Below are 19,995 nucleotides of genomic sequence, written 5' to 3'. Positions count from 1 at the left end.
TGTCTGAGACATGCATGCATTAGTGTCAAAGTAGAATAGATATTTAGTGTTGAAGGACTCTTCAAGTCATCTGGTCCAAATTGGAAAGTATTTATCTCTGAATTTGGCTCCCAGCCTCTGCACACTTCTGAGGAATGGCTCTAATGGTCAGAAAAGTCTTCCTGGGATTGCACCCCCATCTGCCTTCTTTCATTTCCACTCATTTTTCGCCCTTCTCTCCGAGGTGACCCACATGCAGATGCACCCGCATTTGGTGCTCTCTGCGGGGTAGAGTCTGAAGTGCACTTTTGTGCTTACTGCCGTCAGCACCTCACGTGGCCAAAGAGCGCTTTAAACCACTCTATTTTTACCCAGTGTTATGAGAATCAGGTTATAACACAGGTAAAAGTATACAGAGTCTTTTCATAAGCCTACAATTCTTATTATATAAAAAATTTCAGTGCTCCTAATTAAAGAATTGGCGGTGTTTTTCTCCCGTATACTAATGCTTCACTCAGTGGTGGCTGATGTACTTTCAGTAGACACTCGGTGAATGTGTGATTACAGATGAACTCAGTTCACAGCTGTCAGGATTACCAAATTGTAACTGCTCTTAAGTGAAGGCATTTGTTTTAGAAAAGAAGAGACGCACTTTTCAGAACTGGAGGTTTATGGATACCTCCTGGGGTAATGGACTCTTTTATACCTGAAGTTTATCTTCCTGAAAGACAAATAAAAGGTTTGGGTTTTGCTGTTAGTATAAGAGCAGAATGTGTCTTCTGATCAACAAAGAGGATATTTTACATTCACTGGACCCACCCACTAGGAATATTCATTGGCTCATTCTGCTGGAGACAGAGACAGATTGGGCAAGCCATCCACAGGGCTATTTGTCTTCACACTGTCTACCACTGACAGCTCATTCCTCCCAGAATGCATCCCCTGTAAGTGTTCTGGATGCAATTCAAGTTACCTCTGGTAATGGCACCATTGATCATACTGTGGATGTGGTGAAGATATCTGCCTGCCTTGGGATGAATAGCTTTATTGTATGTTGTGACAATTGATTTCCCTTTTGCTGAGGACACAGGCTGGAGATATTTTAGACCACTGCATTAATGACCAAGCGGCTTTTAACAGATGAATAATGACGAAGGAGTATGAATGGATAATCTTCTGGAGGACAAAGGGCCCTGCCTGTGAAATACAGCTGGAAACGGAACCTCTTCTGCAGCCTCGGTCTGCCTGGCTGAGGCTGGGCAAACTGCCACAATGTTCTTGGTACAAATTTAGAGGTTCCTTGAAAAAAAATCTGGTGATAGGTGCTATTTTTGAGAAGCACAACTTGAGGGGGAGCCCTAGGGGGCCAAAGGTGGGAGAAAAGAGTCTTGAGTCTTGACTCAGCAGCAGGCACTGATGTAGTGAATCCTCACAGTAAGCCTGCAGGGCACCCATGGAAGATCGTCCCCATGTGCAGGAGAAGAAATTGAAGCGGATAAGCAAACTAAACAAGATGACAAAGATTCCACCGGAAAGTCACATCTGCCTAGCTCCAAAGCTGGGTTTTTCGCACTACTTCTTCAGGGAATTTAGTCTAACCTGACAGCTCCAAATGTCCAACAAAGGGCATCCACAAGCCTTTGCCCTCCAAAAGAGCCTACAACCTGCTCTTGCAAGGGTTCTGAACCCCACAACCAGAACGAGTGCTAGAGCTCAACTATAATTGTGCTGCTTCCATCCGAAAGCCCCTTCTCTGGTGCCTCTTTGCCTCGGTATTAACTCTGACCCGCTGACATGGCAGGAAGGTCCTTTGTGAGCTAGGCTATGCCCATCCTCGTGTCCCTGCCTCACAGGCTCCAGCTCTCCTTCCACCTCCAGGCTTGAGGGACTACTCCAGCCCACAAACTGGCACCTTCACCCTCCATGGGCCCCCTGCCCAGGAAGGCACTCCTCCCTGTTCCTCCCCCTTCCACACCCCGCAGGCTGCTCCTCCCTCCTCCCCTCATAGCGCTCCTCATCCTCTGGGGAAATTGCCCCCTTCCCTCTCAGGATCTTTGTTTCTAGAGTTCTTCCTGTTTGCCATTTATCTCCTGTGGCATACGGTGAAAGATCAATCAATATGTGCTGGATGAATTAATGAAGTACTTCTAAACCCATCATGTTACCTAATTGTCACAAAACTGTTACCTATAGCCACAGATGTAGCTATATGTAATATGTCCCTTACAAGCACAAAAAGGATAAGGAGAAATCAAATTACTTGATCGAATTCTTACTCTGAAGACCTCATTGTATTACAGGGCATTCCAATAATTGGTTTTCACATCATTGGCTTTCAGCCCTCAAGGACCATTTATGTTCAAAGTTACTTTGTTAAGAAGGTTAGAGAAGTACAATATCTTGCAGAAAAAATGCCATCAAAATATTGTAAAATTTAGGTGCTTAATATTGAAACAATGAAACATTTTCTATAAATTAATAAAAGGTTAGCAATGTTATCATAAAACCCGAGGCTTTATAAATGTGCACAACCTTCTGTAAAACACGACAATATGTTTCAGAATCAGAAAAATGTTCCAAGTCTTTGACCTAATAATCTCACTCCTGGGAATTTATCCTAATGGAGTCATTCAAAAGCAAATAAAAGCTATACACATGGTGATGCTTACTGCAGTATTACTCAGGTTTCTCCACTTCCTCCCTCACCACTTTCACCATAATTCAAGTAAAGCAGTAGACATGAGTTATTTAAGGACTACCTCCCCTCTAGACTATGAGCTCATTAAGGGCAGGCACCATAACCTGACTCCTCTTTGCATCCACAGTAAAATAGATAATAAGTGCTTCATTGTTTTATAAAAACATACATACACACATGCATGCACGCAGGCACCATACACACACACACACACACACACACACACATATAGGCTCCTCTCCAAAAATCTAAAAAGAGAATGAAATATTCAACAAAACAAAAACAAACGTTCAATCAAAGAGCCTGTTTAATTATGATGTCTCCACAAGCACCACCTCAGAATACAGTGTGATTAGGGCTCTGGGTTCTGAGAGGAGCCAACCGTGGAATTAACTTGCTTTAAGAAGCAGGCTAGAGAAGGTTCTCCAGGTGGGGACATTTGGGCACATGTCTTTACAAAGAGGGGGGAGACAGGGGAGGGACTCTGGACCGGGGTCTGCAGGTCCTCAGCAGGTTCACAGAGACCGTGTAAAGTGGAAATGGTGAAGCCTAGTAGACGCTGGCATGTGACCTGAGTCCCAGCTTGGTCTGAAATCCATGGTCAAATGCAGTTTGTCTTTAGGAAACATACAAATAAGACCGCTGGCATACACTTTCTGACTAGAACTCAGAAAAGCACTTCCTCATAACAATCGGGTAGCAACTAGTTTGGGGCTGAAAATTAAGATTCTGCCCCAATGTTTGCAAACAAAAGTATCATTTTAAGATATTCAGAAATTTACAAAGAAGAGCTGCTAATTCAAAGATCTCAGGAGGAGATGAAAACAAAGTCCCTGAATTTAAGAGATCAAACTCTATCCATTCCTCTTCTTTAACTAACTTGTCAGAAATGAGACGACCCAGAGCCGTCTGAGCTCTTCTGACGACACTGAGGATCGAAGCCTGGAATGGGCAGCAGCAAACCCAAGTGAATATTAGTGAAGAAAGTGATGAAGAGCACCACGGGGCATTCAAGTACTTCCCTAGTGAATAAATAACTGATGCTCCCTGGGCTCTATGAGGAATAAGGAAATGCCATCTGAATCATTATGCCCACAAAGCCAAAACAGAAGACACACAGAGAAGCACTTTGGAACTGAGCTCTTCGTTTATGATGGGAAATGCTAAGAGAAGTTGAATAAAGCTTTACATTTTTAAAAAAATTTATTTATGTATTATTTTTAGGAAAATGGTTCACTAGGAAGTCATTTCCCCCAGGCCTCAAGGCCAAGAAAAGCAGAATTGTGGTGTTTCTCTTTGTGGGTAATATTTATTGTTTCTCTTTTTTGCTTTGGCTGCTAGAAAGCTTAAAGTCAAATCTGCTGCCCATCTTGAATAACTAGCTGTACAGGATGACAGAGGCACCTATGTAGAGTAACCTTTTCTCACTTGCCACCTAACAGTAATTTTCTCTCTACCCTGATATTTTCAATTTTTAAAATATTACACGACACATATTTCTATAAACTCTAAAATATCTACAAAGACAACAAATATAAAATAATGCATTTAAAAATGCATCAAAATCTCAAAATGATCCCATTCATGTCTAAAACTTACACTTTACTCTGTGCTTCTCTTATTAAGTTTGACTGGGAGGAAACATCAAAGAAGAGTGTGAAGAGAAAATGACTGCCCAAAAGCAGTGGTTCTCAAAGGGTGGTCCTCGGACCGCCAGCAATGGAAACATCTAGGAGCTTATTAAAAATGCAAATTCCTGGGCCCCCAGCCAGACCTTCTGGATCAGGAACTCTGGTGTGGGGCCCAGCAAGTCTGCATGTTAACAAGGCCTGGAGGCGACTCTGATGCTCACCAGGGTTTAGCTGGGTGAATGGTACGAACTTGAGGCTGGGATCCCAGAAGAGCAAAATACCTATCTGGAGGCACCCAGCCACCTTCACTCACCCTGCATTGCAGCCTCATGTCCTGGGCAGTTGAATCATAAAGAGGAAGAGTCTAGAATGACACAAGGAAGTGCAGCACTTGAACAAGACAGGCAGGTATCTCCACTGCGAGTGAAGAATAACCGAAGAGGAGTTGTGTGGGAAGCTGGACTTCTGTATCATGTACCGGGATCCAGAGTACAGGGAGTCTATACAAAGCCCTCGGCCTCTGTTGGGTTTGTTTGTCTGCTATTCTTGACAACCTCCGAGCTCTTAAAGGTAAATAACAGGATGTACTTATAAGGGTCTCAGCTTCAACAAGCTTAATTTGAAGACCTCATAGTTATCAAAGGCACCAGACCAGGGTTTGAAAAGGCAGTCTCTGAGGAAAGATGAAATGATGTGTAATCAAGACTAGCCTTAGGGTGAGTCAAAAGACCCAAATTTCACTTTGTCTATCTTTTTAAGAGACTGTCAATATTTTTTAGCACCTTTATTGAGGTATATTTTAAATACCATAACACTCACCAATTTTAAGTGTACAATGTAATGATTTAAGTAAATTTATCTAATTGTGTAACCATCATAGCAACCCAATTAATAAACATTCCATCACCTCAATAAATTCCTTAATGCCCAGTTGCAGTTAGTTCCCTCCCTGATCCCAGTGCCACCACTGAGGGACTTTCTCTATATATAAATTTGCCCTCCCCAGACATTCCAAATAAATAGAACCATACCATGTGTGTTTTTCTGTGACTGACTTCTTTCACTTGGAATTCTGTTTTTAAGGTTCATCCATGTTATAGCATATATCATTAGTTCATTTTTTTTTATTGGTGAATAATATTCCATTCTGTAGATATACCACATGTTCATCCATTCACCAGTTGATGGACATGTAGATTGTTTCCTTTTTTTTATTTTTTGGCTATTAAGGGTTATCCTGCTATGAACATTTATATGCACATCTTTGTGTGAACATATGTTCTCAATTTTATGGGACAGAATTCCAGCATGGAATTCACCAGGACATATGATAAGTTTTTGTTTCACTTTTTAACCAAATGCCAAACTGTTTTCCAAAGCGCATGGACCATTTGACCTTCCCAGCAACAATGCTTGAGGGCTCCAGTTTCTCCATATCTTCGCCAACACCTGGTACTGTCTAGCTTTTTGATTAGAACCATTCTAGTGGGATATACTGGTATCTCATTGTGCCTTTAATTTTTGTTTCCCTAAGGACCAATGAGATTGAGCATCTTTTTATGTGCTAATTTACCATTTATTTACCTTCTTTGCTGAAATGTCTGTTCAAAGCTTTTGCCCATTTTTTACTGGGTTGTCTTCTTATTGAGTTGTGTGAGTTATATATACTGGATACAAGACTTTTATCAGATATATGATTTGTAAACATTTTCTCACAGGCTGTAGCTTATATTTTCATTTTCTTAATGGTGTGTTTTGAAATGCAAAAGTTTTTAATTTCTTTGACATCCAATTTATCAGGTATTTTTTCTTTTATGGGCTGTGATTTTGGTGTTGAATCTTTAAGAACCTTTTGCCCAACCCAAGGTAATACAGATGTTCTATTTGTTTTTATATAAAAGTTGTATGTTGGGGGCTGGCCCGGTAGTGCATCGATTAAGTGCGCGTGCATTGCTTCAGCAGCCCGGGGTTTGCAGGTTTGGATCCCGGGCGCGCACTGATGCACCACTTGTCAAGCCATGCTGTGGCAGTGTCCCATATAAAGTAGAGGAAGATGGGCCCGGATGTTAGCCCAGGACCGATCTTCCTCAGCAAAAAGAGGAGGATTGGCATTGGATGTTAGCTCAGGGCTGATCTTCCTCCCGACCCCCAAAAAAGAAGTTGTATATTTAAACTCCTATATGTAGGTCTGTGATTCATTTTGAGGTAATGTTTTGTATATGGAGTGGAGTAAGTGTCTAAGTCCATTTTTTTTCCTTTTGGCATGTGGATATCTAATTGCCCAAGCACAATTTGTTGAAAAGACTATTCTTTCCACGTTGAAATGCCTTAATAACTTGGTGGAAAATAAATAATAAGGATTTACATTCTAGATTTATTTCTGGACTCTCAATTTTGTTCTTTTATTATATATGTCTATCCTTGCACCAATACCACAGTATCTTGATTATTATCACTTATAATATGTTATGAAATTGGATAGTGCAAATTCTCCAACTGTTTTCTTTCAAAATTGTTTTGGCTATCCTTTATTTCCATATGAATTTTAAGATAAGCTTGCCAATTTCTACAAAAAAACATGTGTTGGCTTTTGTATAGGAATTGCATTAAATTTATAGATCAATTTGGGGAGAATTGCCATCTTGATGATATTGAGTCTTCGACTCATGAAATGTCTCTCCATTTATTTATATCTCCTTTAATTTCTTTCAGTAATAATTTGTAGCTTTGAGTGTACAAATCTTGCAATTTTGTTCTTAGAATGGAACAAAATAGAAATAGAAAATCTTCTATTCTTTTTGATGCTATTCCAAATGGAATTATTTTCTTAATTCATTTTTACTGTTCATTGCTAGTGGTCCATTGCTTGCCACAAAAAATGATTTTTTATATGTTAATCTGGTGTCATTCTTTATTAGTTCTAATAGTTGCATGTGTGTGTATGTGTGTGTAATCCTTGGAATTTTCCATATATAGGATCATACCATCTCTAAATAAAAGCAATTTTACTTCTTAATTTCCTTTAACATACTTTTTTATTTTTTATTTTTTTCACTATGTAGAACCTCTACTACTGTGGTGGATAAAAGTGGCAAAAGTGGATATTCTTGCCCTCTCCTTAATCTTATTAGAGGAATATTTAGTCTTTCACTGTTAAGTATGATATTAGCTATTAGCTATGGATTATTCACAGTTGCCCTTTATCAGGATAAGAAATTTCCCTTTTATTTCTAGTTTGTTGAGAACTTTAATCATGAATGAGTGTTGGATGTTGTCAAATAACCTTTTCGTCGATCACATGTTTTTCTTATCCTTTATACTTTTAATATGGCACATTATTAAATTAATTGATTTTTCAGATATTAAACCAACCCTGCATTCTTAGGATAAATCCCACTTGCTTATAGTGTAGTATTATTTTTATAGTGCTGGATTTAGATTGTGAATATTTTGTTAAGGAGTTTTCCATCTATGATCATGAAGGAAATTGATCTGTAGTTTTATTTTTGCATGTGATATCCTTGTCTGGCTTTAGTACTAGGGCCATAATAAACATACAGAATAAATTGAGAGGTGTTCCTTCACCTCTATTTTCTGAATGAATTTGTGAAGGATTGGTGTTATTTCTTCCTTTAATATTTGATAAAATATTTAATATGAAGCCTTGTAGGCCCGGGCTTTTATTTGTGGGAAGCTTTTGATTACTAACTTGAATTTTTATTTCTTTTAGTGCAATTCAGAAATGAACTGAATTTGTTTTAGTAATTTGTATTTTCCTAGGAATTTGTCCATTTCTTCCAATTTGTCTAATTTATTGGTCTAAAGTTGTTAATAATATTGTCTTATATTCCTTTTCATTTTGGTAGGGTCAATAGTGATGTCCTCTCTTTCATGCTTGATTTGTCCCTTTGATTTTTTTCTTGGTCAATTTAGTGAAAGTTTTGTCAATTTTACTGATCCTTTCCAAGAACCAAGTTTTAAATAACTAACTTAACTTGATTCTATTGACTTTTTCCTAAGCTTTTCCTATTTTCTATTCCATCGATTTCTGCTTAGGATTTTATTACTTTCTTTCTTTTGTATGCTCTTGGGTATAATTTGCTGTTCTTCTACTACTTCCTTCCTTCCTTCTGTTGTTGATTCTAATTTAATTCTGTTGAATTCTGTTGTGTTCAAAGAATATACTTTGTAAGATTAAGTCCTTTACCTTTATTAAGACTTGTTTTATGTCCCGACTTATGGTCTACCCTGGAGAATGTCCACCTGCACTTGGAAAGAATTCTTCAGCGGTTGGATGCTATATTCTATGTATGTGTCAGTTAAGTCAAGTTAGTTGACAGTGTCATTCAATTTTTCTATATCATTGCTAATTTTCTGTCTGGTTTTTCTATGAAGTGTTGAATGTTTTGTTGAAATTTCCAACTACAGTTATTTTAGGTTTCCATTTCTCCTTTGAATTCTGTCAATTTTTACTTTATGTACTTTGGGGTTATCTTATTAAGTACATATACAGTTTTTGTTTTCTACAAGTTTCTTGGCTTTTTATCCCTCTGTTCCTTCCTGACTACCTTTTATAAGTTAAGTAAATATTTTTTAGTGTGCTATGTTTAATTCCTTTGCTGATTTTCTTAGTGATTTCTCTAAGTATTAAAATATGCATCTTAATTTATGACAATCTACTTCATATTAATACTAATTTAATTTCACTAAAAAAGGAAATCCAATTTTTTGTTCTTTCATGTATCTGCACCAAGAACAGGCCTTGTCACAGAACTTCAATGTTATGGAAGTAGCGATGAGTGGCAGCAGCCCAGTGCCTAAAATTCAGTGAGAAAATTCTCTTTCTGATAGGTGGCACTAGGAAAAGGACACTGAGGTCCAAAGAGAGTTGGGAATCCCCGCTATATTTTTCTTTCTTTTTCATCTTTCCACTTCATTTTGATGTGTTGGAATTTTTTAGTCATTTGTTAGATATATGTATTGCATATATTTTTTCCAAATATGTGGGCTGCTTTGCACTGGCTCAATAGTGTTGTTTAAATAAATGAAGGTTCTTAAATTTTTTTTTTTTTTTTTTTTTTTTTGGTGAGGAGGATTGGCCCTGAGCTAACATCTGTGCCAGTCTTCCTCTATTTTGTATATGGGATGCCGCCACAGCATGGCTTGATGAGCAGCACATAGATCCATGCCCAGGATCCAAATCTGCAAACTTTGGGCCACCAAAACAGAGCACACAAACTTAACCACTACGCCACTGGGCCAGCCCCCGTAGGTTCTTAATTTTAATGAAGTCCAATTATTCAATTCTTTCCTGTGGTTAGTGCTTTTAGTGTGCTTTTAAATTAATCTTTGCCTTCTCAAAATCATAAAGACGTTCTCCTATGTTTTCCTCTAAAAGCATTATTATTTGAACTTTTATATTTAAATCTGCAATCTATATGGAATTGAGTTTTTTTTTTTTTTTTTTGGTACAATGTGCGGTAGGAGTTAAGATACCTTTTATCTTCATATTGCTACCCAATTGACTTAGCACCATTTGTTGGAAAGATCACACCTCTCCCCACTGTACTGCAGTAATCAGCTTAATCATACATCTAGTGATCTCTATGCCTAGGTCTTTTTCTGACTCTATTCTCTCCCATTTGTCAGTCTTTCTATCTTTGAGGCAATATCACAGTGTGTTAATTACTTCTGTAGTGTACATTTTCCAGCTTTGTTGTTGTTCTTTGATATTTCACTGGCCAGTCTTTAACTTTTGTATTCCCATGTGGACTTGAGAACCAATTTGGTAATTTCCACAAAAAAAAAGGAATTGTTGGATTTTTTCCTGGAATTGTACTGAATCAGTAGACTAATCTGAGGCAGACTGACATCTTTACATCACTGAGTCTTCCAATCATGAATATGGTATATCCTTCTACTTACTCAGGACTTTAATTTCTCTCAATAAAGCTTTAAGATTTTAAGTGTGGCAGTCTTGCACGATTTTGTTAGATTTACTCTAAGTATTTTCTCTCTATGATATTATTTGAAACAGTAGTTTTTAATTCATTTCTATTTGTTTGTTGCTGGTATAGAGAAACAGAGCTGATTTTTATACACTGGCCTTGTAAAACAACCTCGCTATAATCAAGTATTATTTCTGATATTTGTAGTTTCCTTTATATTTTTTATGGACACAATCATGTTATCTTTAAGTAATGACAGAGTATTTCCATCAGATTGGTATTATTTCTTTGGTAAAAATTTTGGAAAGATTCAATGTTGAGGACAAATAGGAGTAGGTCTTTCCTTGTGAGAAGGATCATGATATGAATCTCACACACACATGCACATCATTCAGGTCTGTCCAACTCACTATGTGTAGTTTAACTATAACCTTATCCTAGTCTCCAAAATACAAAGGAGAATTAAAAAAATACAACTCTGCTTAATTCTTAGTCAATGCTTCTCACATATTTTCCATGAAAGTGCTTATAATAATTTGGACTCTTAGTATTTATCTTAAAAATTTCATAAAAGTTTTTCATTTTCCTCCAAAAACTTGCCATATAATTTTCTTGTGGAAATAAAGCTGTAAACTACCATCGAGTAGCACTGATGCTTCGGGGAGATGCGTGGTCTTGATAGGCAGTGCCTTTGCACTTCTGGAATACGTCATACTCTCTGGGGTATGATGTTCGACCTTAGAGAAGCACAGCTAATCCCAACAATGCCCTCACATTTGAACATCAGTGTCCTACTTCTATCAGGTCTCTTCCTTTGCGTGCATAAAGTAAGGTGATGTGCACACATGCAGAATGGAGGTCTGTTCTCTAATGTTCATGAAAGTATCTAAGACTAGGGGGCTTGTATGTAATGGGTGCTATGCATCTCTGAGGTGCACCCATCACCAGAGAAAACCTGAATTCTTGAAAGTCAATATCACACTCACTGTTTGTATCATTGGGGGCCGGGGCGGGGGGAACAGTGCCACACAAACATCCATTTTATCAAAAGAAAATCCTTGGGAGATTGATCTGTACAAGTCAACAAAGTGAATACATTAAGTTGTATTTGATTTGTGATCATTTATTTATATTCCAGGCATTCCTGGTTTCCAACTTTTGCTCCTTTGATGCAAGTGACTTTGGCAGCTTGCAAATGAACTGTAATTTTCCTTCTGTCGGGAGAAAGAGCTATTTAATGCTATGGGTCAAGACATTCAAGTGTGCAGAGTAAAGGCCAGTTTACGGAGATCAAGAGTTAAAACCTTCCTATTCCATCCACACTAAATCTATCCAAGCATTTAATTTCATATAAGGTATCATCTTTGATGTCCTCTAATCTGTGATCAGACACGTAATTTTTTCTTATGGAAACATTGTTTTTTGTGTGAGAGGCAGGGTTGGACTACTGTAAATTATTCATTAATCTCAGTCAATTATTATAGAACAACATTCATTTCTGATAGAAACTGTTTTCATTTTTTTTTTAATTTTATTTATTTATTTTTCCCCCAAAGCCCTAGTAGATAGCTGTATGTCATAGTTGCACATCTTTCTAGTTGCTGTATGTGAGACGCGGCCTCAGCATGGCCGGACAAGCAGTGCGTTGGTGCGCGCCCAGGATCCAAACCCGGGCCGCCAGCAGCGCAGCGCGCGCACTTAACTGCTAAGCCATGGGGCCGGCCCCGAAACTATTTTCATTTTTCTAGCAAATCTTTTAGAAAGAATTCCAAACACCATTTGTCCTTCCAAGGTCAGAATACCCTATAACTAGAGACAGCTGAAAGCCAAATTCTATCTGGTGAATAAGTTATAAGGTAACTTAATAGTACTTATATGATTAGATGCATTTAAATTTATTTCTAGTTGTATTCTTGAAAATAAGAAGTTGTTGATGTTTTGATATAATCAAAGCAAACCTTTTAATACAAATCCTTCTGTAATCTGTAATCCTTCTTGAATCTGATTTTAAAAAACATATTCATCCTCCTTCAAAGAATCTCTAATACGCCACCTCAAAAATCCTGCTTTCCTTCATCCCATGCTGTCTCTCAAAGCACAGAGGCAATGAGAGAGCACTGAGAAATTTGTTATCAGGGGGACAGCCCGCCCGTCTCTCCCAAATCATCAATGCAGTATGAAAGCATCCTATGAATCTCTGAGTATATCTTCTTTACACAGAGTTTACTTTTGAGCATTTTTGCTTATTCCAAAAATAAAAATATACCTTAATCACAAAAATTGAATACAAACAGAAATAAATGACTTTGAATTTTATAAAATTTTAACATATCCACACACGATAAAGAATTAATTCAAATAATTTCTAAAAGTATTTTTCTGACTCTACATCCGAAGTGGGATATGCCCTCAGGGCAAAAAGAACTGCAAAGAAATCTTGAACTTTCCTCAGTGGTTTTCATGGTGGTGGTGGTATAGATAGAAGCTATCCCACATGTATTATGGGAAAGAACAAATAAGTAAATAGATTGATGGTGTTGGATTATATACAGAGATGGGGAATGGGGACAAAGACAGAGATAGGAAGAAATAAGGCAAATATGACACGTTAACAGGTACACATAGTGAAGGGTATACAACCGTTCATTGTACAATTACTTCAACTTTTCTGTAGGTTTGAAAGTTTTCTAAAGGAAAAGCAGAGTAAAAAAGCCTCAGGGATTGAAATCATGTCTTCTCATCTTTTGTAAACATCCAAACTAGGGTTTGCTAACTATCTAACGCCAAAACTTTGTTTCTAATCATAACTGACAAAAGAAACACACAATATCTTGGATACGTAAGATGCCAAATATTTGAGCAACCCATATTCAAGCTGTTCATGAAATATCACTGACTCCATGAAAAGTTATTTGTCCAGTCCACCCCCACACACAGGGCACAACCACCTGGACGTCAGCCATCATGATCTCTTAACAGACCAGAGGCACTAGTAGTCTCCTCACCACGTTTACCTCACTCCACACCCCAACAAGACGCTGCCAGCCTCTCTACCTGTTTCTCCTTCCCTAACCCACAAGTCTTTTTCCTCCTATTAGTCCTAACTAATAGGAGGAAATTAGCTAAGTAAACTGTATTGATTCCCCTCCACCCTACAGCTAGTATTGTGATGTTATTTTTTAAAGAGCTTAGTTCATGCTCAAAGGCCTCCTCATTCTCAGTCTAATGGAATTGTACCTTATGGTTCCATTCTCCATAATTAGTACACACAGAAGAACAGCCAAGTCCATATAAAGTACACTCTATAACAGCTTTGACAGTGTCCACTTATGTTCAGAGAACTGTACACACCATGTCTCCACAAATCCTTTTCATTCTTAATACAGTGATCCCATTCTTGCATGACCATCCTTCTTCCATAGAAACTTCATTTCCTCTTCCATTTATTTATTTCAAGAGTTTTACAGTTTCTTGTGGTGAAATCTAGGTATCCATGTGTACCTGGTGAAAGGTATCTATGGTACTTCAGGGCCCACACAATTTTGCTTGGCATGACTGCAGAATCTCAGAATTGTCTCAGACGCTAATAATAGCACTGTGTAACCATCTGCCACTCACAAAGCCCACATCACACACTATCAAGTTTGGTCCAGCAACCCCACAGTTGATGAGCTGACGACCTCACAAGTTAGCCCATTCCTTCTCTGAAATTCTCAGGCCGTGGAATTGCTGTATTTTTCTGAGCCAATCTGTGACTTCCACCATAAGTCCTAGCACCATGCCTTGGGGCCACAGCCCAAACCCTCTCACCAGGGACCACACTGAGATGCTGGAAGCTGTGGTTGTGTCTCCTCTTCCAAGCTATGTTCAACTGCCCTCTGGAGCCATAATTCTTAAGCCCATTCTCCCTGGAAACACACTCTTGTCCAATACCCTCTTAAAGTGTGATGCGCAGAAGGGCACTCAGTTCCTCAGGTATGAAGTAATTCTCATTATTCAGGATGAGGAAACACTCCACTTTATAAATTATGATCAAGGACATCCTGCCATTTCTTCCTCATAGAGCAGACAAGGCTTTTGATCTACCACTGGCTCTCACTGGGAATAAGGGGGGTTCTCTTCCTGCCTAATTTCCTTATGAAAAATATTCAATTATGTTCCAAGTTTCATTCACTTAGTAATGAAAAGTAAATGAGCCCAACCAGCATGTTTGATTTGTCTTGGAAAGATAGAAATTGCTTTGAAAGAACAAACAAAGTTAAATTAAAATAAGTGACTCTCCTCAATGGTGGAAATTGAATTTCTCCCCAAAGAACTTCTTAATGTCCATAAAACGTGGGGCTGACACCAGTAAGAGAGAGCATGCCTTACTACAGAACAGCTCTGATGTCCCCTGAGGCCTCGAGGTTCCATAGACACATGTGAGTGTGGACACACATATTCCAACTCACACAGCCAGACGTCTTCCATTCACCATGACGTGAGCAGTGACCGCGTGCACGGACGGCGGGCATTTGGGGGTGCACCTGCCGTCGAAGGGCATTTCACGTACCGTTTTTGCAGATGGGGCAGCACTGGTCGGGCTCGTACACAGGGTCCACACACTCCGTCTGAGGACACGCGGACACTGTGCACAGCACTTCCCCGCTGGCCTCACAGCGACACCTCTCGCATGGAGACACCTGAAACACAAGCCCAGTGTCAGTGTAATACCTCCCACTCACCTTATCATATAAATTCAAAATTCTCTTTCCCCAAATTTTGTGTGAAGACATCTAAGTGTTTTAGGAATGTTAAAAAAAATTATCCAGCCCAGTGGTTTCCAAAGTGTGGACACAAGGGTCCTGGGGTTTAGAAGGCCCTGGGGTGTAAACACAGGACCAGGCCACAGGCCTTCCCTCTCTCTCAGCTCCAAATGGACCAGCTGTTTTTTTAGTGATCCATATTTTGAGCTTCTTTATAAACTTTCTTTTGAAGAAAGGTTTTCGTTTCTTTAAAAATTAAACAAATAATACATCATATTGAATTCTTGCTCAACCACTCATCATGCAGGTAAATCCCTTTTCCATAGTGCTGCCAAGTGCCACCCAACCTGGCCTGGAACATTCCCAACATTGGAGTCAAGAAGACAGTAGAACAGGAGAGGAAGGGGGAAGCATGAAGGGAGGAGAACCTGAGACTCCTCTTAAGCCAGGCACCTGGCCAGCAGCTGTCTCAAGATGACTTCGTTTAACTCTCAAGGCAACACTAAAGCACACCTACTAAAAATACTGGCCCTGCTGACTGATGAGGAAACTGAGATTCAGAGGCATCAGGCAACTTGCCATGGGCAGACCTTTCATAAGAGGCAGGGTTCCTGACTCCAAAGTCCACGGCAGTTCCACTCTCCTCCAAGGCCTCTCATGGTCATTCCCTTCCACCCCGCAGTGTTACCATGTTCTTCTAGATACTGGGCCTCAACCTGCCTCGCTGCACTTCCCAGCCATCGGCCCAGATTCTACCTTTTTGGATCATTCCAATAAAGCATAAGGCTGTACACTGCCAGCTGAATCCTCACATAGGAACTCTTGCAGGACATGACGTGGATGATTTTCTTCCTGAAAACTATCGATGGAGTGATTTTTCATCTGAGTTGATCCAAGACAAAGCAGAACCAGCATGTGCAGACCCAGAAATCAGAAGCAGCAGCAGAAGCTGTGACTTGGAAATAGGCACTTGAAAAGACAATGGAGATGGGGGGTGGTTGTCAAGCTGAGTTCCCTGGGCAAGGAGGCCCTGGTTGACTTTTGTGTACACATCCATGACACAGCCAGCACTTGTATGCTAAAGAACACAAACAACACTCACGGACGCTTCCTTTGTCTATACAAGGCAAAAAATAAATATCGAAATGTCCACCAAATGGTCTGGTTATTTCATGAAGCAAAAGCTCAATTTGTATTTAAAGGCACTAGACCACAATCAACCTGGCTGGGTCAGAGCTTAGGGGTGTGTGTGTGTGTGTGTGTGTGTGTACTTGAAAAATAACAAAAGAATGGAAACACTGAAAAACTTTAGAGTGGCCCAGGACAAAATGTTGACCTGATTTGCAATACAGCCTTAGGAGTCAAAATCAATCTTGTAAGAACATAAAGGCACGTTTCTGAGAAGCATTATTGGCACAATCAGGTTTTCTTGCCACCGTAACGGGCGTTGCTCTTTGCTGCTGCTGTTGTTCTCTTCATTTCCTTGTGTCTCCTACCAATTGCCCCTTCAGCCTGGAGCATCCTTTTGTCAAGGGTGGATTTACTTAGCAAGTAGGATGAGAAAAGGATTTGGAGTTTTAAAAGCAGAGAACTTGAGTTGTAAGAGACATGGTAGACTGCATGTCGGGGCCCTCAACAGGAGGACGCCAGGTATATGCCATAAAGCCTAAATGGTGCGTGTTAGATGGTGGGGGTGGGGAGCCAGGCCCCCTGCCCGCCCCTGCCCCAGAGGAGGTAGGGACCATCCCATCTGGAGGGCAGGATAGTCAGAAAGGAGCAACAGGGTCAGGAATCACCGGGGCCTGTCCTCAAGAAAGGGGCATACCTGGCGCCACCCCGAAACCCCAGGCTGTTCTGCAGGGAGCCAGGAAAAAGCACCCTTCTGGTTTGAGAATTTGCAAGAAGGTGAGTCCCCAGGGAGGGCTCCAGACAACCACACAGGTGCTCCTGCAAGTCAGAAAGGCCCCAGGCACTTGGGCAGCAGCCTTGAGTGGGCCTCTCCCAGCAGTGCCTGCACGAGGGAGCACATCCTGACGAGCCGGGCAGAGATACTGGCCTGGAAAGGAAACACTTCTTCCTGCTGCTGAGTCTGAAATGTCACTGTGTCCGCACCACAGCAGAACGCGGCTCAAGGGAATGAATACGGCCGGGTTGCTGTTTTCTTAAAGGTTTCACAACTTTATCAAAAATTTGATTGTGTTTTACAGTCACTAAATATTTAGAAATATTATTCAACTATTTGGAGATTTGTTCATTTATCAAAAATCTGGGATGAAGCTTAGAGTCAGGATCACCGTGAGCGTGTCCCTCTCAGGCCTCACCTCCAGCCGCCTGCTCTGTGTTCACCACACCACACACTGGGTTCCTACCCACTTGCATACAAAGTTCAGCCCAGCCCCTGTTCCCAGACAGAGCCAGGCTGGTGAGAGCAGGCTGCAAAGCTGCGCCACTTCCCTCAGAGGACATATGTCCGCTCTTAGTCCCACCTGGGCAAAGGCTCTCAGACGGGTCACAGGTCTCCTGGTTGTTCTAAGTTGAGCTCCCCATCTTACAACGGGGTTCCCGGGACCCCTGCCCAGGACCGGGGTCGCATAATAGAACTCTGCCTTCACCATGTTTATGCTCCAGCCTTCTGCTGGTGACCCTGTCCCAGGGCCAGGAGTGGCCTCAATACCAACTCATGGACCAACCTCCCACTAATACCTGCTGGCTTCCATCTCTGATGCTCTCTTGGACCACCTTTTGGGCCCCTCTGCCACTCTTTGGGTGTCTGGCCTTGATCACTGGCCAGGCTTCACCCAACTAACCACCAGGCCTGCCCCAACCTAGTGGACAAAGTAATGCCTGCTCCCCGTCTGCGAAGCTCTGCCTCAACCCACTGAGCCCACCCACTGCACTCGCTTTTCTATGCCTCACTCCCGCTGCCCTGTCTCCCGGGAAAGGCTCACCATGTGGTGAACTCCTACTTGTTTTAGACCCAGCTCAAACGCTTCCTCCTCTGGGAGCCATCTTTGGTGCCAACACAGGTGGAGCTGGTCACCTGCCCTCCATTAAGCCATCACCTATGCCTCACACAGCACTCATACAGTATAGTAAATGTTGCTACATTAAAAATCACTGCTGCCATCACCACCACAAAAACCCAGCTGCCCAAGGGAACTTAGCAGCTGCCCGAGGAAGATGTAGCCTCACAGACGTGGTGTCACTGCATCACAGAGAGAAGAGGTCTGATGAGACCCAGGTCCCAGTCCTACTCCACCTCTGTACCCCCCATTCACACACAGGGCTCTGCTCAGTGGCCCTAGGACGGGTACTGTTGGGTGGGTATGTCCCCATACTAATGAGAGTAGCTTCTGCTCAGGCTCACTTATGACAGAAGTGCTGGGGCCTTCCACTGCCTGAGATGGGGAGAGGCTGCCGGAAGACCGCAAGCTGCAGCCCACGATCCCCACATGGGTTGTGGCGACCAGCACTTGCATCACCAGTCATTAGGGACCATCTGGCATTTTGGGTCACAGCAACCCTCTTTCTGGCTCATTTCACCACCCCACACATATGGCTGGACTCTCACCCACATAGTAGCAGGCACAGGCAGCCGACTTCAGCATCTAGGACCCTGGCGGAATGTCTGCCTGCTGCATAACCTGATTAGATACTAAGTTGCTGCTCCGACTCTAGCCACCAAGTCTGAGCACCCCCTACGCTGAAGAGTTCTCACCTATCAGCTCAAGCACCAAAAGGCCTCCTGCCATGCCCCTGTTCTCTGCCCTACTGTGGAAACTAAAGGTAAGCATGCCAGTGCATTATTATATCTGCAATGAGCAACATGAACTTCCAAGGCACGTTTTTGCCATGAGATGTGACAACCCTTTCTCTTCTTCCAAAGCTATCCTTTCCCCAAAAGAAATGTAACAAGGAGTAACCTAACTTTAAAACAATAGTACCTCTTGCCAGCAAATTGCAACCTACATTTTATATAGCATGTCTTATGACAGAAATACCATTCTTAGCAATTTTCCAGTTACAAATTCAAGTTTTGTATAGATAGAATTTAGATGCATAGCTTAGAGGAACATTTGGGCTTTTGAGGAAAAGTATCCATTCTCAAGGCACCCACTATGTGCCAGGAGTAGTCCAAAATTGTGTTGGATAAAAAGAATGTGGTTTCTCAGAATTGGGAGTGAGAATAAAGACAAGCTTGTGTCATCCATTCATTCATCCCAGTCCTGAGGCCAGACTGATAAATGCCACTTCCTCCATTTTTCAGGATGGTGAGGATACGGATGAGAGCTGCAGGCGGTTAGGGAGACTGGCCTCAAGCACGGGACCCAGCCTCAACTCCAGGGTCTCCAGCTGAGGGTGCTGTTCTCCCTCACACATCCACACTGCTTTTGCAGTCCCCACAGCGACTCTGTCTTACCAACCACAGTTCGTTAAAATGGATTTAAGAAACTTACCCTCAAACCTGAAGTAAAACAGTGAAGAACAGACACATATGAGCATGTTTTCAATGAAGCAACTACGAAGCAACTATGAAAGCCTCTGTGCATAGCAGAGGCTAAAGAAAGATGTCAACTTGATGGTAACTAAAGTAGAATGTATTCATAATGGGTTAGACCCTTACAATGCTCAGTCATTATATACATGTCCATATCACACGTACACAGGCAGTAAGGACTGTAAAATAAATATTGAATCTATTTCTAAACAAGTAAGAATAAGCAATATAATTTATAAATGAAACAATTCTGAAATATAAAATGAGGCCTACACAAACAGATATTGTTTAAATCAAATGCCTCAAACATGAAAATCTATGTGAGGTACGCGGTAGAGAGGCTGAGCGCAACACTTCCACAGGAGACATATATAAGCAGTTTTATATTTTATCACATATATTTTATGTTAATGAACTTAGGTGCAACTGGGCATCTATCTGTAAGAAGCTTTGCCTGTGTAATTTCTTAATTGTGATTATAATCATTATAACCATG

At 40.9% G+C, this 19,995-nt stretch overlaps 1 protein-coding gene across 3 annotated transcripts in view; it reads right to left on the bottom strand.

Moving 5' to 3' along the window:
* Nucleotides 1–19,995, bottom strand: part of VWC2 (von Willebrand factor C domain containing 2) — a 125,712-nt gene that overhangs the window by 89,092 nt on the left and 16,625 nt on the right. For all 3 annotated transcript variants that reach the window (XR_009217290.1, XM_058534788.1, XM_058534789.1), the window contains exon 2: nucleotides 14,809–14,938. Coding sequence is in view for 2 of the 3 variants with exons in the window: in XM_058534788.1 (XP_058390771.1) it covers nucleotides 14,809–14,938 (130 nt within the window). In the remaining variant the exon portion in view is untranslated. The remainder of the gene's footprint in view (nucleotides 1–14,808; nucleotides 14,939–19,995) is intronic.

Source organism: Diceros bicornis, chromosome 41 (genome assembly GCF_020826845.1).
Source record: "Diceros bicornis minor isolate mBicDic1 chromosome 41, mDicBic1.mat.cur, whole genome shotgun sequence".
NCBI lineage: Eukaryota > Metazoa > Chordata > Mammalia > Perissodactyla > Rhinocerotidae > Diceros > Diceros bicornis.
This window is presented reverse-complemented; position numbering and strand designations above follow the sequence as displayed.